Consider the following 25,660-nt stretch of genomic DNA (forward strand, 5'->3'; position numbering starts at 1 on the left):
TCAGTCACTGTCCGTGTTTACGTCAATGCCATTCTCAGAGGCTACCCGGAGCATTTCCTTGTCTACGTGATCAAAACAATCTTGAAGCATGGATTCTGATTGGTCAGATCAGCGTTGAATAGAACTTAGCACGGGTACTTCCTATTTGAGTTTCTGCGAGGAGCAGAATGCAGAGCAGAGTTGTGATCTGATTTGCTGAAGGGAGGGTGGGGGAGTGTCTTTCAGCCATCCTGGAAGGGAGGGTAACAATGGTCGAGACTTCTTGGGGCGTGGGAACTACAGTGTCTCATGGGGGGCAAACACTATCCAAACGTGAAGAATAGGTCAGGAGAAACACCTCCAAGACTGAAATCTATTTTTTCTAATGAGCAACAGATAAACCCACGTGTCAATCAGCATGTTCAGTAGCTCTTTAATTCAGAGGGTGGCCCTGATAGTTAACAGGGTTGGGGTCAATTAAAATTGAAGTCAGTCAATTCAGGAAGTGATTTGAATTAAGCCTTTTTTAAATGATTGAATAGGTATTTCAGTTTAATTCCTGAATTTACAGGGTTAGTTTTAATTGAAGTCAAATTTACTAGCTAAACATTGGAGATGGCTGCCTTCTTGCAAGCTTAAACCCAACTTTGCCATTTTGTGCTTCTAACAGACTAGTCAAAGCTCAAACCAAGTTTATTCACCCACTGGGTCAAACAGCTGAAAAGACAAAGACATGTTCCCACCAGCACAAGTATTTATACCCTTCTATTAGGCGGCGTGTCCTCCTTCCACATCTAGACGGCCAATACATCTCTGTTGCTAGGCAGGAACTCAGGCGGTGTGTGTTGTTAGGTTCTAATTTTCAGAGTAAATAACGCACGAACACTAAAAGCTTAACCATTTACATTACATTTACATTTAAGTCATTTAGCAGACGCTCTTATCCAGAGCGACTTACAAATTGGTGCATTCACCTTATGACATCCAGTGGAACAGCCACTTTACAATAGTGCATCTAAATCTTTTAAGGGGGGGTGAGAAGGATTACTTTATCCTATCCTAGGTATTCCTTAAAGAGGTGGGGTTTCAGGTGTCTCCGGAAGGTGGTGATTGACTCCGCTGTCCTGGCGTCGTGAGGGAGTGTGTTCCACCATTGGGGAGCCAGAGCAGCGAACAGTTTTGACTGGGCTGAGCGGGAACTGTACTTCCTCAGTGGTAGGGAGGCGAGCAGGCCAGAGGTGGATGAACGCAGTGCCCTTGTTTGGGTGTAGGGCCTGATCAGAGCCTGGAGGTACTGAGGTGCCGTTCCCCTCACAGCTCCGTAGGCAAGCACCATGGTCTTGTAGCGGATGCGAACTTCAACTGGAAGCCAGTGGAGAGAGCGGAGGAGCGGGGTGACGTGAGAGAACTTGGGAAGGTTGAACACCAGACGGGCTGCGGCGTTCTGGATGAGTTGTAGGGTTTAATGGCACAGGCAGGGAGCCCAGCCAACAGCGAGTTGCAGTAATCCAGACGGGAGATGACAAGTGCCTGGATTAGGACCTGCGCCGCTTCCTGTGTGAGGCAGGGTCGTACTCTGCGGATGTTGTAGAGCATGAACCTACAGGAACGGGCCACCGCCTACATGTTTGTTGAGAACGACAGGGTGTTGTCAGGATCACGCCAAGGTTCTTAGCGCTCTGGGAGGAGGACACAATGGAGTTGTCAACCGTGATGGCGAGATCATGAAACGGGCAGTCCTTCCCCGGGAGGAAGAGCAGCTCCGTCTTGCCGAGGTTCAGCTAGGTGGTGATCCGTCATCCACACTGATATGTCTGCCAGACATGCAGAGATGCGATTCGCCACCTGGTCATTTAACCAAGTTGAATTCTTCACAAAGGGTCGACACAGCTGTATTCAGATAAAGACATGTTCCCACCACCACGAGTATATATATATATATATATATATATATATATATATATATATACTCCACTTTAGACACTCCTCCTTCTCTCCTTACATCTTATTGTTCGACAGGAAGACGAAGTGATACAGTATTAAACCGTTCTGTCTCCCTTCAGGTGACCTGACCTGACCTCAACCCCCTTGATGTCTAATCCAAAGCACTCCACCCGTTTCACTTATAGCGCTCCTGTGACTTCCTCCCGTCCACCCAGCACATTCCAAAACCATCTGTCTCCTACAGATAACCATTCACTTCTGATGTGACCTCCATTCTCTACCACCCCTCAGACACTATAGTATTACTTCTGATCGATCGTGTCTCTAGTGTAGCAACGTTCAAAGTTTAACCCAGAATCCAACAGTGTGTAATATAACTGCTCCTTGTCACTTCGTCTGACGTGACCTCGGCCCACATTCCTCACTCCTCCCTAATCCACTGCTATCTAACTTTATCAGTGACTGAAATCAGACTGGTACCCTTTGGCCCACTCCATAAGATCCATGAGATTTCAAGCTAGAATCCAGCAGTGCCAACATAGCTATATGGAATATCCAAATAGTTTTTTGCCTTAGATGAAATTAAGATTAAATAAATAAAAATCTTAAGAAATCACAATTTTCAGTTTTGGTTCATGTTTGAGATCTCTCCCTTGGGGATTCATTGATCTTGGTACTATAAAGGGCCTAATGCAGTGCTTTTCTCCACTTTTTTTGTTTGTGTATAAAGTCATCTTTTGTTCACAGAGTTTTGAACACTTTTTTTAAACACCAAAATTGTTGACAGGTTCATGGGAAATATAGCATTACCAGAATCTGTAAATTAATGTGAAATTAATTCAACAACAGTTTTGATAACCTCCATTGCTGACACGTGTAGTGCCATCACTAGTTGTGAGTGATTAGTGCTTTTTGAAATTGGTTTTGTTTTAGTTCGATCATTAAAAAATAATTTATTTTAAGTTAAAAGCACTATGCATTATGTGGTTTGAATGCTGGAACACAGAATAAAACAATGAAAGTGAATGGTAGCGCTTATCACTTATCAACCATCATTTATTCACATGACTTTACTTTAAATACATTTTTCAGTTGTGTATTGTATTTGTTACATTTTATTACAAAATCTCTATTTTAGTAGTTCTTCGGAGTAAATAAGGAGTAAATACTTTTATGCCTGCTGAATACCAGCTATCAATCACTTAGATCATGTATTTTCAGGTAGAGATACCTCGCAAAGTAACTGCTCTCTCCCACTCAATCACACATTCTTCTGTCACCTTCTCTGTGTCAGCCGAATGTTGCAGGTGAAAAAAACACACAGACTGGACAAGTAGATGCGCAATGGATTGTGGTCTTTGTATTCAATTACCACTTTCTGTGTTATGTAGAATTTTGGCCTGTTGGAAACTACAACTCCTTACTACATTGCACAGTTCGGGCTTGATCTAATTTATCTAGAGAAACTGTGTAATGTGCGCAATGAAATAGTTGTCAATTAGTTGTTTAAAAAAATGAAAAATAAAATACATTAAAGTACAACGTAAGTATTTTTTGGGGGTATCTGTACTTTACCATTTAATTTTTTTACATTTTTTACTTCACTACATTCCTAAAGAAAATGATGTACTTTTTACTCCATACATTTTCCCTGACACCCAAAAGTACTCATTACATTTTGAATGCTTAGCAGGACAGAAAATGGTCCAATTCATACACTTATCAAGAGAACATCCCTGGTCATCCCTACTGCCTCTCATCTGGCGGACTCACTAAACACAAATGCTTTGTTTTTAAATGATTTCTGTGTGTTGAAGTGTGACCCTGGCTATCCGTAAATAAAACTAAAACAAGAAAATGGCTTAATATAAGGAATGTTTTATTATTCGTACTTTTACTTTTGATACTTAAGTATATTTTAGCAATTACATTGACTTTTTATACTTAAGTATATTTAACACCAATTTTTTAAAACTTTTACTCAGGTAGTATTTTACTGGGTGACTTGCACTTTTACTTGAGTCATTTTCTATTAAGGTATCTTTCATTGAGTCCTTTTCCACCACTGCCTACAATTCGGTAAAATAGCTCAGCACAAACCATCACATACTGTACAAAGGTGTTATAAAATATCCAAATAAGTCCATTTACACCTCACAGACAAAGTTATCGCAGTATAAATCTATAAATTGCCTCGTTGGCTAAATGGGATTTATTATTATTATTATTATACGTTTGTCCCCAATGCCCAGGTAGGCGCTCTGTAAGGTAGACGCACAAGGACTTGCTGATTCAGTCGCTGCAAATAGTAACGACAGGTCACGCCTGCTGTCTGCCAAATCCTTCTGTGTTTCTGTCAGACCAATTGGGGAGATGTGTAGCTGACAGAAACTGAGCACGCGTTTGGCCCTGAATGGCTGCCAGTCTGTGTGCCTCTGCAGCTGACAGCATGCTTGGCTGGCTTTGATACTGTGACACGGCTCAACAAATGTAGGCTGCGTCCCAAATGGCACCTTATTCCTTACATAGGGCACTACTTTTGACCAGAGCCCGGGAATAGGGTGCCATTTGGGATGTGGGATGCAGCCGTAATTAAATGAGCCCCCAGCAGGAGAAAGCACCCCTCAGGACAGACTATCTATTCAGACAGGAATAGCATGAAATGAGTGGGGAGACAGAGAGGGAGATGTAGAATATCATTGGGGCTGTGATTCATAGCCATGCTGGGGTGGTGTATACAGTGAGCTCCAAAAGTATTAGGACAGTAACAAATGTTTTGGCTCTGTACTACAGCACTTTGCATTTGGAATAGTACAATTGCTATGATGTTAAAGTGCAGACTGTCAACTTTAAATTGAGGGTATTTTCATCCGTATCAGGTGAACCATTTAGAAATTACACCAGTTTTTTTCATAGTCCCTCCCATTTTAGGGGACTAAAAGTATTGGAACAAATTCACTTACTGTATATGCTGTGGGGAAGTGTGAGGGCCTTCTGGGCCTTCAAAGAAACCATAAGGATTTTTTAAAATATATATATATTTTTTCTTTCTTCTATTTCATTTTACAATAATTTGTATGATCTTCTGATTTAATCTCTTCAGTTTGTATTGGAAATAAGGGTTTTCTTTGGTGGTCTCTGGGTTTAACCTCATAGTCATTGTATCATTTTGAAATCTAAAGACGTGGAATACAGAGCCAAAGCAACAAGAACATTTGTCCCAATACTTTTGGAGCTCACTGTATGTGCTGCAGGCTGCGGAGATTCCCGCAAGACCAGGCTCAGCCATGGGATAGCGGATCTCAACTGCATCTACAGTCAGTGTCTGTCACTCCCTGACCCTAGAGATCCTTTTTATTCTCTATTTTGGTTAGGTCAGGATGTGACATTGGTGGGTAGTCTAGTTTTTTTCATTTTTATGTTGGCCTGGTATGGTTCCCAAACAGAGGCAGCAGTTGTCTCTGATTGGGGATCATATTTAGGCAGCCTTTTCCCACTGGGTTTTTGTGGGATCTTGTTTTTGTGTAGCTGCCTGTGAGCAGCCCAGAACGTCACGTTTCATTTTCTCCTGTATTATTTTTGGTGAGTTTCATATTTATTAAACATGTGGAACTCTTAAGTACGCTGCGCCTTGGTCTATTCATTCAGACGATCGTGACAGTGTCACTATCTCTGCTCTGTTTAAATTAGATTAGACAAACAATACTTGAAATAAAAGTTTGTTAATGTAAAGCACAACATGCAATCTACTTGTGGCCTACAAAGACGGTGAATGGGCCTCAAATGTATGGGTCTGTGATACATTAGACATTTAAGTTGATGTTTGATTTCAATATTTCACTAAAGCTGGCTACAGAAGCAGTTGAAGAGTGGTCGTAGTCAGTTTAACTGTGGCTTTAAGGCACCTTACTATTTTTTTTAACCTTTATTTAACTAGGCAAGTCAGTTAAGAACAAATTCTTATTTTCAATGACGGCCTCGGAACAGTGGGTTAACAGCCTGTTCAGGGGCAGAACGGCAGATTTGTACCTTGTCAGCTCGGGGATATGAACTCGAGGCAATTAAAAACAATGAGCTGCTGCACTTGAATGGGTAAAAACCATAAGGATGTGGAGACTTGGTATAAAGGTGCTATTTAATAAGAGGGGTAGTCTATGGACTGGGAAAAATGGGGATTATGGCCACCATTCGGTAAATGGAAAATGTAAAAAAAATAATTCATTTATAGTGGGGCTTACTTTTCCCATCAAGGCACCCTTCATTGTGTCTTGAGTGTCTTGATAGGAATTATACAAGAAGAAGCTAGCTGGGAGCTATGATCGGATCGTATTTCATCAATTAGACTCAGAGAAGTGAGCTTAGAGAGTGCAGGAGCGTAGCAGCAGGAGGAGAGTGAGATCTGGGTCTGTGCTGTACTGCGGCATACTCAGAGCTGTGGCCAAGTAGAGGCATCACGAGCCTGGGCCATGCGACATGAAGTGGGGGTAGTAGGGGGTGGGGTGGTGAGGGAGCGTAGTACGGGGAGAGATAGAAAGTGGGCCACTGAGCAGGACATGGCTTATATCCAACCACACTGGTTTCATCGGCAGGAGCAAAAAGAATGACTAATGCAGCCCTGTAACCAATGGAGCATCACACACGTTCACACTTATACACTGTGAATGATACGTGCACGTCTGTACACTCCACAACAACTTTCTTAATAGTACTGCACATAAAGTGTATTAGAAAATATAAACGGCACACACATTTGCCCATTATATAAATGCTCACATAATGGACAAATACTGCGCACAAATCGTTACTTATTTCAACTTAAGGTGCTTTTAAAAAATAATCATATTTTACCTTTATTTAACTAGACAAATCGGTTAAGAACATTCTTATTTACAATGACGGCCTACCAGCAAGTAAAAGGCCTCCTGCGAGGACGGGCCTGGGATTTAAAAAAAACAATACTATACAAATATAAAACACACATTACAACAAGAGATACAACACAACACTACATAGAGACCTAAAACAACAAGGCAGCATCACATGGCAGCAGCAAAACATGGTACAACTTTAACTTTAGCCTGCAGCTTTGATATTTGCTGAGAGAAAGATAGTTCACCATCTAGCTATACTCCCAAGTACTTGTAGCTCTAAACCCTCAGAGGTAGTAATCACACCTGTGGGAGGAGGGGCATTCTTCTTACCAAACCACATGACATTTGTTTTGGAGGTGTTCAGAACAAGGTTAAGGGTAGAGAAAGCTTGGGACACTAAGAAAGCTTTGTTGTAGAGCGTTTAACACAAAATCCAGGGAGGGGCCAGATGAGTATAAGACTGTATCATCTGCATATAAATGGATGAGAGAGCTTCCTACAGCCTGAGCAATGTTGTTGATGTAAATTGAGAAGAGTGTGGGGCCTAGGATCGAGCCTTGGGTTATTCCCTTGGTGACAGGCAGTGGCTGAGACAGCAAATTTTCTGACACTGCACTCTTTGAGAGAGGTAGTTAGCAAACCAGCCCAAAGACCCCTCAGAGACACCAATACTCCAAGTTTAAGGATCTCCCACAAGAATGGAATGGTCTACAGTATCAAAAGCTTTGGCCACATCAATAAAAGTACCAGCACAATATTGCTTAGAATCAAGGGCAATTGTGACATCATTGAGGACCTTTAAGGTTGCAGTGACACATCCATAACCTGAGCGGAAACCATATTGCATACCAGAGAGAATACTATAGACATCAAGAAAGCAAGTCAGTTGATTATTGACAAGTTTTTCCAACACTTTTGATAAACAGGGCAAAATAGAAATAGCCTATAACAGTTAGGATCAGCTTGATCTCCCCCTTGAAATAAAGGACAAACCGTGGCTGTCTTCCAAGCAATGGGAACCTCCCCAGAGAGGAGAGAGAGGTTAAAAAGGTCAGCGGTAGGCTTGGCAATGATAGGGGCAGTAACCTTAAAGAATAAAGGGTCTAAACCATCTGACCCAGATGTTTTTTTGGGGTCAAGTTTAAGGAGCTCCTTTAGCACCTCAGATTCAGTGACCACCTGCAGGGAGAAACTTTGTAGCGGGGCAGGGGAAAAGAGGGAGGAGCATCGGGGATAGTCGCATTATGAACACAGGCTGTAAAACAGTGGTCACTAAGGTCATTACAGAAAACACCAGACTGATACCTATCAGGATTATTTGTGAGGATAACATTGAGGAGAGTAGCCTTTTCTGAGTGTTTGGAGTCATACCTTGTGGGATTTGTAATAATCTGGGAAAGATTTAGGGAGTCCTATTGTATTAGGACTTGGTCAGGTGGTTTAAGCATGTCCCAGTTTAGGTCACCAAACAGGACAAATTCAGACTTAGTGTAAGGGGCCAGGAGAGAGCTTAGGACAGGTAGGGTACAGGCCGGTGCTGATGGTGGACGATAACACCCAGCAACAGTCAACAAAGAGGTATTTGAAAGTTGAATGCTTAAAACCAGCAAATCAAATTGTTTGGGGACAGACTTGGTGGAGACAACCGATCATTGAAGGTGATCCTTGGTAAAATTTGCCACTCCACCACCTTCGGAAGGTCTGTCTTGCCGAAAAAGATTATAACCAGAAAGGTTAACATCAGTATTCATAACATTTTTCCTTAACCATGTCTCAGTAATAACAAACACATCTGGATTGGAGCTGTGAACCCACACTTTCAGTTTATCCATTTTAGGTAATACGCAGAAATCAGTGAAACAGATATCAGAGCACAAGTCAGAATTGGGGCTAGCAACAGTAGATGGGCCAGGGTGTACATGCACATTTACAAATGTCATCAACAGTAATACAATCAGGGCATGGCAGAGGACCAGGAGAGCTCTGCAGTGTTGATTTATGACATCTGAATGTGCATTAGATGGCAACAAGATCATATTATACAGCAATTTCATCAGGTAACAACTATACAAAGTCGGTGAGAGGTGGTTAGAATAGGATGGGAGGCTAAAAGTCTATGTAACCACTAGAGAGTCAGAGTCCCGAGTGTGGAACAAACCTAGTCTGTCCCACGGTTGGGTAATTGAACCATATCAATAATGAACCTTTGGCAATGAGGACTTTGGCAATGAGAATTTTAGAAATGCATTATGGTGGTCCCGTTTGTAGTCTCTATTGGAAGGAATATATTTGATTATCAAACATTTCTCCCTGATCAAACACTTTGTGTCATCCTCTGTAGCATGCGTCCAACTGTTTGTTGTGTCAAAGACAAAGAACACATATGCATGCTCTGTCTTCGTTTGGCATTTATGCTAAATGCATACCAAGTATATTGTAGATATAAAGCTATTAGTATTTGTAATTCTAATTAATAAAACCATGTCTATTCTGATCCTTTTTGCAGTTTTCCTTCGTATTGCCACCCTGATTCTGACTCTGTTATTGCACTTCCTTTGTTGGTCTCATCTCTTCCCCAATCAGAAATGCCTCAATAGATGACGGAGAGGGTCACAGGTTTGATTCGCAGCACTTCCAGTTGAGGTGAGACATTTCAAAATGACCGCTGACCCTCATGTTTGACCCTCATGTTTGTCCTCCCATTCCATCTGTGACACATCTTTGTCCTCATTTTATCCTCTAATGCAAGACAGAGTGTTCAGTGGGTAACATACATATACGTGTGCAAAAGAATTGTGCAAAGTGCAAAAATGACCAATAAACTTCACTGTAATCTGTCAGTGTGGTTTAATTTGAGTTAAAAAATAGAGATTATAGCATTAAGAGGCATTATTTATGTTTTGCTCAGTTTCCTAAGCTCAGGTATATTTAAAAAAAAAGTAATTTATGTGTGCTGTCTGAATATGGATCCCTGTTACAGTTCTCATATCAGTTTCCTTTCAAAGCGGCCTCCTTTTGCCCTGAGCGGGCTTTAGTGATGTGAGTAAGTAGCCTTGTGCGAGCCGGAGTGGCTCATAGGCTCCTGCACCCATCTCCTGTTCCTGTAGCAGCTTTATGTATAGGTATACCCCCTTAACAGGATGCTAGTCTATTGCAGGGCCTTACCCTCAACCTATATCCTTAATGCTGAGTGCCAAGCAGAGATGCTTTGGGTCCCATTTTTTTGTCTTTGGTATGACTCGGCCGGGGATCGAACTCCCAACCTTCCAATCTCAGGGCGGACACTAACCACAAGGCCACTTTAGTGATGTGCATACTCGGAATGCGCATTGACAAAATTGTTGATAAAAATAAATAAATAAATAAATGAAGCTTCAAGATTTTCAGATTGTTCAGTAATGAATATAGATTTTCAGATTGTTCAGTAATGAATATAGATTTTCAGATTGTTCAGTAATGAATATAGATTTTCAGATTGTTCAGTAATGAATATAGATTTTCAGATTGTTCAGTAATGAATATAGATTTTCAGATTGTTCAGTAATGAATATAGATTTTCAGATTGTTCAGTAATGAATATAGATTTTCAGATTGTTCAGTAATGAATATAGATTTTCAGATTGTTCAGTAATGAATATAGATTTTCAGATTGTTCAGTAATGAATATAGATTTTCAGATTGTTCAGTAATGAATATAGATTTTCAGATTGTTCAGTAATGAATATAGATTTTCAGATTGTTCAGTAATGAATATAGATTTTAGTTCCCGCATATGTTGTCACCGGCTACCACCCCATACTGATGGTAGTAGGCTTTCCTTTACTGGTACTATCATGGTGCAAATCACTTTGTTTCATACTAAAAAACAAGTTTGACCTTTTTTTTTGCTTATAGTCAAAGATAAAGCGGATGGAAACCTCACTGGAGCGGTAATGTTAGTTTGGCATGTGGTGAAGTTGAAACTTGAAACTAGTGAAGTGGAAGTCTGCAGGAGGGCTCTCTGTGCCGACAGCATGGAGGGGGGGGGGGATTGAGTGCTGATTCTTTTGTGGAATCCAAATTCTAAATAAATAAAAAAAGACATGTAACAGTAGGTGTTTTGCATGTAAAACAACAAAAGCCTGAGCGCACATGTAAATGCTTTATAAACCAAGGTTTAATTCTTCCTTTTCCACTCCCATAACATAGGTGTTATTTGTCTATTCTGTTCTGTTTATCTCTGTCCCTCTGTTCTGTTTATCTCTGTCCCTCTGTTCTGTTTATCTCTGTCCCTCTGTTCTGTTTATCTCTGTCCCTGTTCTGTTCTGTTTATCTCTGTCCCTCTGTTCTGTTTATCTCTGTCCCTGTTCTGTTCTGTCCCTCTGTTCTGTTTATCTCTGTCCCTCTGTTCTGTTTATCTCTGTCCCTCTGTTCTGTTTATCTCTGTCCCTCTGTTCTGTTTATCTCTGTCCCTGTTCTGTCCTGTCCCTCTGTTCTGTTTATCTGTCCCTCTGTTCTGTTTATCTCTGTCCCTCTGTTCTGTTTATCTCTGTCCCTCTGTCCTGTTCTGTCTCTGTCTCCTCCTACTCTCTGTACTAACCACTCTCTCTGCTCTATTCTCCTACCCCCAGGCCTCCTGAGCCAGTTTACAGCACTGTGAACAAACTGTGTGACAAAACACCTTCTCCCCGCTGCTATTCCCCCATGGAGTGTGACAAAAGCCTCCTCCACTCCATACCCTTCCCTCACTATCACTTAGGCCTGCTCCCTGACTCCGAGATCACCAGGTATTCTACACGCTGCATGGCATAGCTTTGCATTGTATTGCACGGCATGGCATGCCCCTTACTCTCTTCATATCCTCACACACACTCACTCGTTCCCAAAAGAATCTCACTCTTCTAAGCCTTGCATGCCTCTCCTACCTCTCTATCCATGCCCCTTACTCTCTTCATATCCTCACACACACTCACTCGTTCCCAAAGGATCTCACTCTTCCAAGCCTGCATGCCTCTCCTACCTCTCTATCCATGCCCCTTACTCTCTTCCTATCCTCACACACACTCACTCGTTCCCAGAGGGTCTCGCTCTTCTAAACCTGCATGCCTCTCCTCCCTTCGGCTCCCTCTCACTCCAGGGGGTCTGATCTAGTCCAAACCTGCTGGCCTTATCTTTCGCAAACACATTTGGACCCCCCTGAAGACGGGCAGTGTTGTTATATATAAGTGAATGTGTTTTCTCTAAAAGCGTCAGAGTATTCGGTAAATGTGGTTTTAAAAGTGGTATGTTGAAGCCTGTAGCAGCTACTCAGACACACTCAAACACAATCAAGCGCACTTAACGCACCAGATGCTTTTACACTTTTTGTGAAGCCGGTGGTCGGTGTGATCGCAACGTTAAAGGGGCCAGATGTGATTTCACTGGTCATATATATTATATACACAAAATCTCAGACTGCTTGACAATATATCTCTTTCTTAGCTCTCCCTGAACACATTGTAGTTGAACTCTCAAGCACTATTTCCCTTCTGGATCAGGATGGCCTCCACCTTCGTTATGTTTTGCTTGTTTGTTTAGATTGTCAATGATCTGCATTATGTTATGAAAACTAAAGTAGTTCCTAATTGGCCTCCGTGGGAGTTATTATACAAATAATAATAATACAAAAAATAATATAGATATTACATCAACAAGAACAGCAGTAGACTCTTTTTACATCAATTGAAAAATAAGTATGGAGGTGCTATTTTATATGATAACGATCAAGATTCCGTTAGTGGTAAGCATACAATAGTTTGTCTTTCATTGATTGTTTGCTCTTTTTCCTAGTAACCAGCACTTTGCCATCTTTATCTCGTTTGTGCGGGGCTTATTTATTATTTCAGCTTGTTTATCATTTCTGCGTTAGCAACGTATCTGGGCGTACAATCAACAGAGCTGGGGTGTGATGGTAACCATGAATAAGGCATGAGGTGTTAAAGTGCTAGTCGGACCAGATCAGTTCAACTGTGCGCCATTCATATTGTTGAACGTTATAAGGCATTTAAAAGGGTCACTTTGCTCAACAACAACAAAAACGTCTTTAGTATTTTGTTCATTAGTCCACTGTTGATACGGTCTCCAAAAATGGTGCATGTCAGCAGTAAAGTTAAGAGAAAGCACTTTCAGTAAAAAGTAAAAAAGTGTGATGTGTTTTTCATCATATAATGCATTTATCATCATCATCATCATCATCATCATCATCATCATTTGTAGCTTTTTACTGAAAGTTTTGAAAATGTAACTGCTGACAAGAATACATCTGTGAGACCATATCAACAGTGGATTAATGAACAAAATACAAAAAAATATATGTTTTTGAGTCAAGTGATCATTTAAGTCTGATGCTACATTTGGGAGGCCGTGTTGCTCCTTAACAGAGGAAAGGCAGACAAAGTTGCTCTGGCGAGTGGGTCAGCACCAGCCATGAGACTGGGCACTTGGCAAACCCTGCCTTCCAGCATCATTACGTGGAGTCCCTTGACTACTTTCATATTTGAATGAATTGGCCTGCTGTTAACTATGCAGGTCATTGCAGAGCTTGTTCGATCAGGATGAAGGAAATGGTGTTGTGTGCATGTGGCAGCAATGCTGGGAAGTTTCACAAAGGACAGGTGGAGGAGGGTTTGTTTTGTATTAGGGCAAAATCAAACTTACAAGGGACCTTTCAAACTGCGCTGACAATTATGAAGACAGTCAATGTAGTTATTTAAAAATGGCTTAAATGCAAATGGAGTAGTCTGCTGTTTTATTGGTTGTTGAAGAGTCTTCCAGTTGAAGCACACTACCGCAGGACTTTACCACTGTCTGGTCATGTGGATAAAACAAAGATATGATTTTATAAATCGGGTGATTGTTTTTTTTTTCAACTATTTGTCAGGATATTGCTTCACTTGGTTTCAGTCTGTGCCATTTGTATCATACCACACGAATGCTTTTGGCCTGAAATGACAAATATGGATGGAATGATCTTCATAGATTCGCTCTGGATGTGCCGACTGAAATGGAATACATTTCGATGACTTTCCCTATGCTTGATGTGTCTGACATGTCAAACACTGGTTACTGAGATGCATTAGAGAGCCATTGAATGTGGCATTCAATAAGCCTTTATTGATTGCTCAAGTGTAGCTGACATAATGTATCGATGTACTGTAGGGTGAAGCTGCCCTTAGATGCTGACCTTGGGTCAGTTTAGCATTTTCCTCACTAATAGATATAGTTTGGGTTAGGGGAAGGGAACCCGATTCTAGATCTCTAACTAGGGGAAACTTCAACCCGGAGCCCAGAATTTATTAGTCCATTTGACCTTAATAATAATGTTTTTATGAGATATATTTATGTTTTATTAAGGAGCCTTAGCTACCGTCTCCTTTTACAAAGACTTAGAATATTAGAACATATTAGTATTTAATCATTTCTTTTGTTAAAGGGGAACGTTTTGTCTAATTACTCATTTGGTAGGCATGAATACTTCTTTGTCTGGACCCTAATTAACTAGAAGGCGGTGTGTTTCCAGTGGCTACGTCCCAAATCGCACCCTATTCCCTATACAGTGCACTACTTTTGACAAGGGCCTATAGGGCGCTGGTCAAAAGTAATACCCTATGTAGGAAAGAAGGTGCGCGTTTGCGACGCACGCTGCGTTTCGGATTGCCTCATCTCCGTTTCAATTTGCATTCCCTCTGTTGTGAGCCGAGTGCACTGCCTCTTCCATTCCCGTAATCCAGTTCCAACCTGAGAACGCTGTGGTATTGTGAGGCGACTTCTCAGAGGGAGCAGAGAATAATCAAACTGTCTCTTTAAAACCTACTCTAGAATGCAAGGGTGTGTGCAGTTCCAAGCATTTCTCAAAGGATTTTGTTTTCGTCACTCATTCTTCTGTAAATTGAGTAAGTTGAGTGAGAAAACACAAGTACTTAGAGCATCTAGACATGGTCATGTTCTGTGTACAGTGTTGTTTTTGCTATAACAACTCGAATGGAAATCACGCAACGTTATTTTGACCAGCGTTGACATCGCTTTGCAGTATAAAGTAGTCACACTTATGCAGAGCAGGAAGGCACTCGTGGTTATAATTCGTTATATTCTTCAAGAAACAATGTGTAAATATGAAGAATTGAATTTACCATTGAACAGATTCTTGGACCTCCACATAAAAAAAACGAAATTCTAGTTGAACCCCTCATGCCTTGTGCTAGCCTGCTCCACAATATAACTGATTACTACCTAATGCTCACCGACTGTGGCTCTCACTCTCTCAATTCAATGGGAATTATTGGCATGGGAAATGTATTGTATTGCCAAAGCAAGTGGAATACTTAATACACAAAGGTGAAATAACCAATCAGAAATTAACAGTAAACGTTACACTCACAAAAGTTTCTAAAGAATAGAGACACTTCAAACGTTATATTATGGGTGTTTACAGTGTTTATAACAATATGCAAATAGTAGAAGTACAAAAGGGAAAATAAATAAACTTGGGTTGTATTTCCATTTCTCGCTCTCTCGCACTCTCGCTCGCAGAAAATGAGTGGCTGTGGGTGGATGCTGATAGAGGAAGCCCACCCACAGTCATTAGCAATATTTCAATTTCTAAACTGTGTTGTGCACACTCATTATGCGATTGCTGTAAATTGAGTTATATATCTGTCAGTATTTATATTTTCACTTGTTGCACAAAGGTTATACAGAATATCAGACCAATTAACATTCGTTAACTTTTGCAGGAAGGTTGAAAATAAACGTTTTCTGGACATATGAAATGTTGAAGCAAAGCACATATGCAGTAGATATGCTCTGTAACCTACCCAGCAGTCTATCCAAAATGGCGGTTTGCTTCTCACTTTCATAGCATTCTCCTTACGACATTTTCAGATTTTAACACTTAAATATCAAAGGGATGCATGAGTACAAAGATTCTGGGAGAGCCTAACGAAAGGTGACATGAAATAATGAGGCAAGAAGATAGAGGCATTTCATGGAGCATTCTTAATGCATAGGCGGAATTGGTTGTCTGAGCTTACCCAGAGAGAGGTGGAATTCACAACGAATGTTCTGTTTTCTCATTCGCCCACATGATTACGGTGAGATGCCTGTGGTTGCCTTGGTGCCGCAAACACAAAATTAGCTATTGCTGGTGTGCTGAATAGATTTTACAGAACCATGTTAGCATTAGCATTTTGACTGTGGGCCACCTCCCCGTGTCCTAGCCTAGAATGGCCTCTGGTGGGCTTCCAGCTACCTGACCGTTCCTCTCTCCATATCAATGTGTTTCAGCTGTCTGTGTTGCTGTCACAGGGGGGCCTTTGGGGACACTGGGAGGGCAAGGGCCCACTCGAATGATTTATTAACAACCCTGGCTTAAGTACCATGTGTATACTCACAGAAGCATAATGTAATAATGTGTTCACTAGAAACCAAATGGAAGAAAACAGCCGAAAAAAGGAAGGACTACCTGAACTTGTCCAATGACAATCTCTGATTTGAATGCATCTCAATCGCCTTTTAAAAGGGTGCGTCTACCGTGGCCTTTTCCGCCCGTGCACCACACCTATGGAACTCCCTTCCAGATAGTCTCCAAGCTGTTCAGACTGTTGGAGATTTTAAAGCAGTCCTTAAGACTCATCTCTATCAACAGGCCTATCCTTCCTCCCAGCCTTTGATTGTTGCTTTCATGATATGGTCAGATATATTTGTTTATAAAAAATTAAAAACTATATGTCTATGTTATTCACTTTGAGATTGTACTTGTATATTGAAAATCACTTTACAAATGTAATACATGTAGAATTATTATTAATGAGAGTGGTGAAGGCAGCTTGTCATTCCTAGCAACCGGGTCAACCATGCTCATTGTCTCTCAAATCATTAAGAATACCTGCTCTTTCCATGACATAGACTGACCAGGTGAATCCGGATGAAAGCTATGATCCCTTATTGACATTACTTGTTAAATCCACTTCAAATCAGTGTAGATGAAGGAGACAGGTTACGGTTAAAGGAGGATATTTAAGAGACATGGATTGTGTATGTGTGCCATTCAGAGGGTGAAGGGAAAATACATAATATTTAAGTGCCTTTGAACAGGGTATGGTAGTAGATGCCAGGCGCACCGGTTTGTGTCAAGAACTGCAATGCTGCCAGGGATTTCCACGGTCAACAATTTTCCGTGTGTATCAAGAATGGTCCACCACCAAAAGGATATCCAGCCAACTTGTGGGAAAGATTGGAATCAACATGGGCCAGCATCCTTGTGGAAAGCTTTCAACATCGTGGAGAGTCCATGTAACCTAATATTAGTTCATGTTTTTCCCACTCAGCGTATTCTCAAAGCTGGTCTAAGCACAGAATATGTATATATCCCCATTTCCATGGATATAATTACATCCCAACCAATATTATTAGCTACATTAAGAAGATTTCAAACACATGGCTGCATTTCAAGTTCAGTTCAAGCTTTTGTACTACATTAAAGGACATTCAGATGCCATCTGGAGTTTGGTTGCCATCTAGTGTTACATTTTGGAAGCAATGCTCTGTTGGGTGCTGGCAGGATACGCCATGCAGACACTGATGGTTGGTCCTGCCCTCAGCTGTATACCAAAACAAGTGGCGGAGACCGCGCTTTGTTCTTTTACTTTACGTGCTCTATTTTGTTTTATAGATGCGCTATTGCAGGGGTTTCCAAATCCGAGCCTGAGGGTCCGGATTACTGCTGGTACTGCAGTCCCCGATTAGAGGTAGGGCTGTGACGGTCAAGGTTATTTGTCAGCCAAATGACACCGGTCGCCGTTCTAATCGTTTGAGTTGGCTACAGCAAGGAGCAACACAGTTCCATCACGTTACCACAGAAACTCACTCAGTCGCACGTCATCTTTTTGAATGCCTGGATTTCCCTTTTTCAGTCAGCTGATTATTCCACGACACAACATTCTAAAACTGGCTCTACTTTTGTCTCCTCTCCTCCTTCCTGTGGGCTGTAAATCAGGCTTACTTTTACTTTTCTGCTTTTGGGTAAAGTTTCTGACTTAAAGATGAAGGACATTTTTTGAAATAAATACAATTTTAAACTAAAAATAATGATATATACAGTAGGGAGAACAAGTATTTGATACACTGCCGATTTTGCAGGTTTTCCTACTTACAAAGCATGTAGAGGTCTGTCATTTTTATCATAGTTACACTTCAACTGTGAGAGACGGAATCTAAAACAAAAATCCAGAAAATCACATTGTATGAATTTTAAGTAATTCATTTGCATTTTATTGCATGACATAAGTATTTGATACATCAGAAAAGCAGAACTTAATATTTGGTACAGAAACCTTTGTTTGCACACACTGCAGCAGGGATTTTGGCCCACTCCTCCATACAGACCTTCTCCAGATCCTTCAGGTTTCGGGGCAGTCGCTGGGCAATATGACTTTCAGCTCCCTAAATATTTTCTATTGGGTTCAGGTCTGGAGACTGGCTAGGCCACTCCAGGACGTTAAGATGCTTCTTACGGAGCCACTCCTTAGTTGCCCTGGCTGTGTGTTTCGGGTCGTTGTCATGCTGGAAGACCCAGCCACAACCCATCTTCAATGCTCTTACTGAGGGAAGGAGGTTGTTGGCAAATATCTCGCGATACATGGCCCCATCCATCCTCCCCTCAATACGTTGCAGTCGTCCTGTCCCCTTTGCAGAAAAGCATCCCCAAAGAATAATGTTTCCACCTCCATGCTTCACGGTTGGGATGGTGTTCTTGGGGTTGGACTCATCCTTCTTCTTCCTCCAAACATGGCGAGTGGAGTTTAGACCAAAAAGCTCTATTTTTGTCTCATCAGACCACATGACCTTCTCCCATTCCTCCTCTGGAACATCCAGTTGGTCATTGGCAAACTTCAGACGGGCCTGGATATGCGCTGGCTTGAGCAGGGGGACCTTGCGTGCGCCGCAGGATTTTAATCCATGACGGCGTAGTGTGTTACTAATGGTTTTCTTTGAGACTGTGGTCCCAGCTCTCTTCAGGTCATTGACCAGGTCCTGCCGTGTAGTTCTGGGCTGATCCCTCACCTTCCTCATGATCATTGATGCCCCACGAGGTGAGATCTTGCATGGAGCCCCAGACCGAGGGTGATTGACCGTCATCTTGAACTTCTTTCATTTTCTAATAATTGTGCCAGCAGTTGTTGCCTTCTCACCAAGCTGCTTGCCTATTGTCCTGTAGCCCATCCCAGCCTTGTGCAAGTCTACAACGTTATCCTTGATGTCCTTACACAGCTCTCTGGTCTTGGCCATTGTGGAGAGGTTGGAGTCTGTTTGATTGAGTGTGTGGACAGGTGTCTTTTATACAGGTAACGAGTTCAAACAGGTGCAGTTAATACAGGTAATGAGTGGAGAACAGGAGGGCTTCTTAAAGAAAAACTAACAGGTCTGTGAGAGCTGGAATTTTTACTGGTTGGTAGGTGATCAAATACTTGTCATGCAATAAAATGCAAATTAATTACTTAAAAATCATACAATGTGATTTTCTGAATTTTTGTTTTAGATTCCGTCTCTCACAGTTGAAGTGTACCTATGATAAAAATGACAGACCTCTACGTGCTTTAAGTAGGAAAACCTGCAAAATCGGCAGTGTATCAAATAATTGTTCTCCTCACTGTATATATATATATATATATATATATGTTTTTTTTTGCGTTTTTGACGGTTATTTTAATTTCATGACTATCTTCATCCTTAATCGATTATCCAATTATCATGCCAGCCCTAATTAGATTGAAAGAATGAAAATGGTCCAGATTAGAATTTGTCTGCTCTATTCACAGTTCAGATTTGTGGTAGGCAATGAGAGAATCAATTGGTTTTGCTCGACTCCTTGCGTCCTCTCCTCCGTACTCTCCTCGCCTGCTTTTGAAAATGGTCAAACGTAATCGAGGAGACATCAAAAGATTTCAAAACACTTCCGTGCTAGCAGGTGGGAGAATACTCTTGTGTGACCTCTGCCAATGGATATCAGTAGAATAGCATACTTCTCTGTTCACCTACTAACAAGTTGACACACTTTTCGACCACTTATCGGTTTCCAGCTCACGGAAGAGAGGAGGATGCAGGAGTCGAGGAGAGGACAGACTTAACCCAATTGAGAACCACCCCTAAATTGAGAAACTCCCCTTGTATTATAGGAAAACTTACTAATCACTATGCTCGGACAATGTCGTACCCTAACCTTATTTCACAAATGGTTTGAGACACACCTTAAATGTTTTTATCACTGCTTTACCCAATTACTTTAAAGCAGTATTTCACAGATTTTTTTTACTTCATATTCAAAGGTGACATTTTCACACATAGTGGTATGGTGCTGAATGATGTTAAAAATCTGTGAAGTGTTCCTTTAACCCCCCAGTAGATGGCAATCTATTGTTATGTAACAAGTGTTAGGCCTGTCACAACAGTCTGTCGAAGCGGGAACCTACAACCCACAGCGCAGCACTTTGCAACCAGGTCAGTGACAATGTATATGTACAGTATCAAGCATCTCAGCATAGGAGTGCTGATATAGGATCAGTTTTAACCATTAGAGCACAATGCGTAAGATTACATGGGACCTTGTCCTAGATCAGTGCTCTCACTCTGAGACTCATTGCTATCGATCCCTATAACATGATTTCCAGACTTCATCTGTCTTTAGACATAGTCTCCTACTGTTCTCAAGCAACTCAAAAAGACACCTGGCAAGGGACTCCGAACCTTCTAGCCTTACTTTACATACATTATTAACTATATCATTTTGTTGGTTTGACAGCGACAGCGCTCCCTTCAGAGTAGATTGGTGGCACTACAGGGAAAATAAGTCTCATCTCTCCAAAGAGTCCTTGAGGAAGGTGTCCTCAATGTCCTGATTGCTATTTGACTTTAGCCCAGTGGGAGCTGGTGGCAGATGCTAGCTCTCGGTCTTCATACATGGCTATGTGTGTGTGCCTGCGTGTGTGCGTGCATACATGCACACTTGTGACCTCACGCTCATGTGCAGGCTCCTCGTCTCCAGGAAACCAGTCAGAAATGGGACAATGATTTAAGTAGAGCACAATGCTCCTTTGGGCCTCTGCCATCTCTGTACTGTGCCTCGGCGCGCTCTACGTGCCCCCGCTTCTATCTGCTTGTGTGTGTGATTCTCTTTCTTCTCTGCCGGACGGACAGTCAAGATGCTAAGCCCCTCGGACTCGGATGCTGAGCTGATGTACTATCTGACCTGTTTGTACAGGGATCCCAGGAGGATGGTCCTCCACAAGGGCTCCACAGGCCTGGGATTCAACATCGTGGGCGGGGAGGACGGAGAGGGCATCTTTGTCTCCTTCATCCTGGCGGGAGGGCCCGCCGACCTAAGCGGAGAGCTGCGGAGGGGAGACCAGATCCTGTCGGTGAGTTTACCCCTACAGACGCACATAATGATATTTATACTGATAATGTTTCTACATATACACACACACACAGATATGCACATGTACTGTAATTGGCAGTGTACTACAAGGTTTGAGAACAAGATTATAATCCTGAGATGTCCCATTTTCAAGAATGTCCTGAGAAACAGTTACAATACAATTCCAAAACGACTACCTTATACACACAAGTGTAAAGGGATAAAGAATATGTACATAAAGATATATGAATGAGTGATGGTACAGAACGGCATAGGCAAGATGCAGTAGATGGTATCAAGTACAGTATATACATATGAGATGAGTAATGTAGGGTATGTAAACAAAGTGGCATATTTTAAAGTGGCTAGTGATACATGTATTACGTAGAGATGCAGTAGATGATATAGGGTACAGTATATACATATGAGATGAGTAATGTAGGGTATGTAAACATTATATTAAGTAGCATTGTTTAAAGTGGCTAGTGATATATTTTACATCAATTTCCATCCATTCCCATTATTAAAGTGGCTGGAGTTGAGTCGGTGTGTTGGCAGCAGCCACTCAATGTTAGTGGTGGCTGTTTAATAGTCTGATGGCCTTGAGATAGAAGATGTTTTTCAGTCTCTCGGTCCCTGCTTTGATGCACCTGTACTGACCTCGCCTTCTGGATGATAGCAGGGTGAACAGGCAGTGGCTCAGGTGGTTGTTGTCCTTGATGATCTTTATGGCCTTCCTGTGACATCGGGTGGTGTAGGTGTCCTGGAGGGCAGGTAGTTTGCCGCCGGTGATGCGTTGTGCAGACCTCACTACCCTCTGGAGAGCCTTACGGTTGTGGGCAGAGCAGTTGCCGTACCAGGCGGTGATACAGCCCAACAGGATGCTCTCGATTGTGCATCTGTAGAAGTTTGTGAGTGCTTTTGGTGACAAGCCGAATTTCTTCAGCCTCCTGAGGTTGAAGAGGCCTCCTGAGGTTGAAGAGGCGCTTCTACGCCTTCTTCACGACGCTGTCTGTGTGGGTGGACCAATTCAGTTTGTCCGTGATGTGTACGCCAAGGAACTTAAAATGTACTACCCTCTCCACTACTGTCCCATCGATGTGGATAAGGAGGTGCTGTTTCCTGAAGTCCACAATCATCTCCTTTGTTTTGTTGACGTTGAGTGTGAGGTTATTTTCCTGACACCACACTCCGAGGGCCCTCAACTCCTCCCTGTAGGCCGTCTCATCGTTGTTGGTAATCAAGCCTACCACTGTAGTGTTGTCCGCAAACTTGATGATTGAGTTGGAGGCGTGCATGGCCACGCAGTCATGGGTGAACAGGGAGTACAGGAGAGGGCTCAGAACGCACCCTTGTGGGGCCCCAGTGTTGAGGATCGGCGGGGTGGAGATGTTGTTACCTACCCTCACCACCTGGGGGCGGCCCGCCAGGAAGTCCAGTACCCAGTTGCACAGGGCGGGGTCGAGACCCAGGGTCTCGAGCTTGATGACGAGTTTGGAGGGTAATATGGTGTTAAATGCTGAGCTGTAGTTGATGAACAGCATTCTCACATAGGTATTCCTCTTGTCCAGATGGGTTAGGGCAGTGTCCAGTGTGGTTGAGATTGCATCGTCTGTGGACCTATTTGGGCGGTAAGCAAATTGGAGTGGGTCTAGGGTGTCAGGTAGGGGGGAGGTGATATGGTCCTTGACTAGTCTCTCAAAGTACTTCATGATGACGGAAGTGAGTGCAACGGGGCGGTAGTCATTTAGCTCAGTTACCTTAGCTTTCTTGGGAACAGGGACAATGGTGGCCCTCTTGAAGCATGTGGGAACAGCAGACTGGGATAAGGATTGATTGATTATGTCCGTAAACACACCAGCCAGCTGTTCTGTGCATGCTCTGAGGATGTGGCTAAGTTGCCGTCTGGGCCTGCAGCCTTGCTTGATACTACCCATCCCGCATGCGGGAGCGTAATCACATCCTCAAACTAATTAGCTGTTAAATGTTCCTAATCATGAAAATCACAAATGAAATATATTGAGATACAGCTTAGCCTTTTGTTAATCACACTGTCATCTCAGATTTTCAAAATATGCTTTACAGCCAACGCTAGACAAGCAATTGTGTAAGTTTATCATAGCCTAGCATAGCATTATGCCCTGCTAACAGCAGGCAACATTTTCACGAAAATAAGAAAAGCAATCAAATTAAATCATTTACCTTTGAAGAACTTCGGATGTTTTCACTCAGGAGACTCCCAGTTAGATAGCAAATGTTCCTTTTTTCCAAAAAGATTATTTTTGTAGGCGAAATAGCTCCCGTTTGTTCTTCACGTTTGGCTGAGAAATCGGCCGGAAAATGGTCACTACAACGCCAAACTTTTTTCAAAATTAGCTTCATAATATCGACAGAAACATGGCAAACGTTGTTTAGAATCAATCCTCAAGGTGTTTTTCACATATCGATTCAATAATATATCCGTCGGGACAATTGGTTTCTCATTAGAAGCGAATGGAATAATGGCTACCCCAGTAGTTTACGCAAGATTTTCTGCAGGAGCCATCATGTGACCACTCGCTCAATGTGGTCCCTTACGGCTATTCTTCAACATAAATGCGCAAAAAGACGTCACAATGCTGTAGACACCTTTTAGAATACGTAGAAAACGTAAGCTCATTCGTAGCCCATTCACAGCCATATAAGGAGTCATTGGCATGCAGCGCTTTCAAAATATGGGGCACTTCCTGATTGGATTTTTATCTGGGTTTTGCCTGTAACATCAGTTTTGTTGCACTCACAGACAATATCTTTGCAGTTTTGGAAACGTTAGAGTGTTTTCTATCCAAAGCTGTCAATTATGTGCATAGTCGAGCATCTTGTCGTGACAAAATATCCCGTTCCAAAAATGAAAATACTGCCCCCTAGTTACAAAAGGTTAACACGTTTAAATGTTTTCCTCACATGGGCTGCAGTGAAGGAGAGTCTGCAGGTTTTGGTTGCGGGTCGTGTCAGTGGCACTGTATTGTCCTCAAAGCGGGTAAAAAAGTGATTTAGTCTGCCTGGGAGCAAGACATCCTGGTCCGTGACAGGGCTGGTTTTCTTTTTGTAATCCGTGATTGACTGTAGATCCTGCCACATACCTCTTGTGTCTGAGCCGTTGAATTGTGACTCTACTTTGTCTCTATACTGAGGCTAAGCTTGTTTGATTGCCTTGCCGAGGGAATAGCTACACTGTTTGTATTCGGTCATGTTTCCGGTCACATTTCCCTGGTTAAAAGCAGTGGTTCGGCTCTCAGTTTCACGCGAATGCTGCCATCAATCCACGGTTTCTGGTTTGGGAATGTTTTAATCGTTGCTATGGGAACGACATCATCAATGCACTTTCTAATGAACACGCTCACCGAGTCAGCGTATTCATAATTGTTGTTGTTGGACGCAATGCGGAACATATCCCAACCCACTTGATCGAAGCAGTCTTGAAGCGTGGAATCAGATTGGTCGGACCAGCGTTGAATAGACCTGAGCGTGGGAGCTTCTTGTTTTAGTTTCTGTCTGTAGGCAGGAAGCAACAAAATGGAGTCGTGGTCAGCTTTTCCGAAAGGAGGGCGGGGGAGGGCCTTATAAGCTCGCGGAAGTTAGAATAGCAATGATCCAAGGTTTTACCAGCCCTGGTTGCGCAATCGATATGCTGATACAATTTAGGGAGTCTTGTTTTCAGATTAGCCTTGTTAAAATCCCCAGCTACAATGAATGCAGCCTCAGGATGTGTGGTTTCCAGTTTGCAAAGAGTCAAATAAAGTTTGTTCAGGGCCATCGATGTGTCTGCTTGGGGGGGAATATATACGGCTGATTATAATCGAAGAGAATTCCCTTGGTAGATAATGCAGACAACATTTGATTGTGAGGAATTCTAAGTCAGTTGAACAGAAGGACTTGAGTTCCTGAATGTTGTTGTGGCCATACCACGTCTCATTAATCATAAGGCATACGCCCCCGCCCCTCTTTTTTTTAAAATTGGGGCGGCAGCGTAGTCTAGTGGTTAGAGCGTTGGACTAGTACCCCCGAGCTGACAAGGTACAAATCTGTCGTTCTGCCCCTGAACAGGCAGTTAACCCACTGTTCCCAGGCCGTCATTGAAAATAAGAATATGTTCTTAACTGACTTGCCTGGTTAAATAAAGGTAAAATTAAAAAAATAATAATAATAAATTACCAGAAAGATGTTTGTTTCTGTCGGCGCGATGCGTGAAGAAACCAGCTGGCTGCACCGATTCCGTTAGAGTCTCTTGAGTGACCCATGTTTCCGTGAAGCAAAGAACGTTACAGTCTCTGTTGTCCCTCTGGAATGCTACCCTTGCTCAGATTTCATCAACCTTGCTGTCAAGAGACTGGACATTGGCAAGTAAAATACTGCATAGTTTCCTAGGAACGCGAAGTGAGGCGGCCATCTCTGTCGG

The 25,660-nt window shown here is 42.2% G+C and overlaps 1 protein-coding gene across 26 annotated transcripts in view; it reads left to right on the forward strand.

The window, feature by feature from the left end:
- dlg2 (discs, large homolog 2 (Drosophila)) overlaps positions 1 to 25,660 on the forward strand; it is a 349,871-nt gene that overhangs the window by 292,187 nt on the left and 32,024 nt on the right. For 18 of the 26 annotated variants that reach the window (XM_052457666.1, XM_052457670.1, XM_052457664.1 and 15 more), the window contains 3 exons: positions 9,378 to 9,437; positions 11,405 to 11,560; positions 21,067 to 21,223. In XM_052457666.1, coding sequence (XP_052313626.1) covers positions 9,378 to 9,437; positions 11,405 to 11,560; positions 21,067 to 21,223 — 373 coding nt within the window. The remainder of the gene's footprint in view (positions 1 to 9,377; positions 9,438 to 11,404; positions 11,561 to 21,066; positions 21,224 to 25,660) is intronic. The other 8 variants (XM_052457672.1, XM_052457673.1, XM_052457680.1 and 5 more) reach the window with 2 other exon arrangements.

The sequence above is a fragment of the Oncorhynchus keta genome, chromosome 12, assembly GCF_023373465.1.
Source record: "Oncorhynchus keta strain PuntledgeMale-10-30-2019 chromosome 12, Oket_V2, whole genome shotgun sequence".
In the NCBI taxonomy this organism is placed as follows: domain Eukaryota; kingdom Metazoa; phylum Chordata; class Actinopteri; order Salmoniformes; family Salmonidae; genus Oncorhynchus; species Oncorhynchus keta.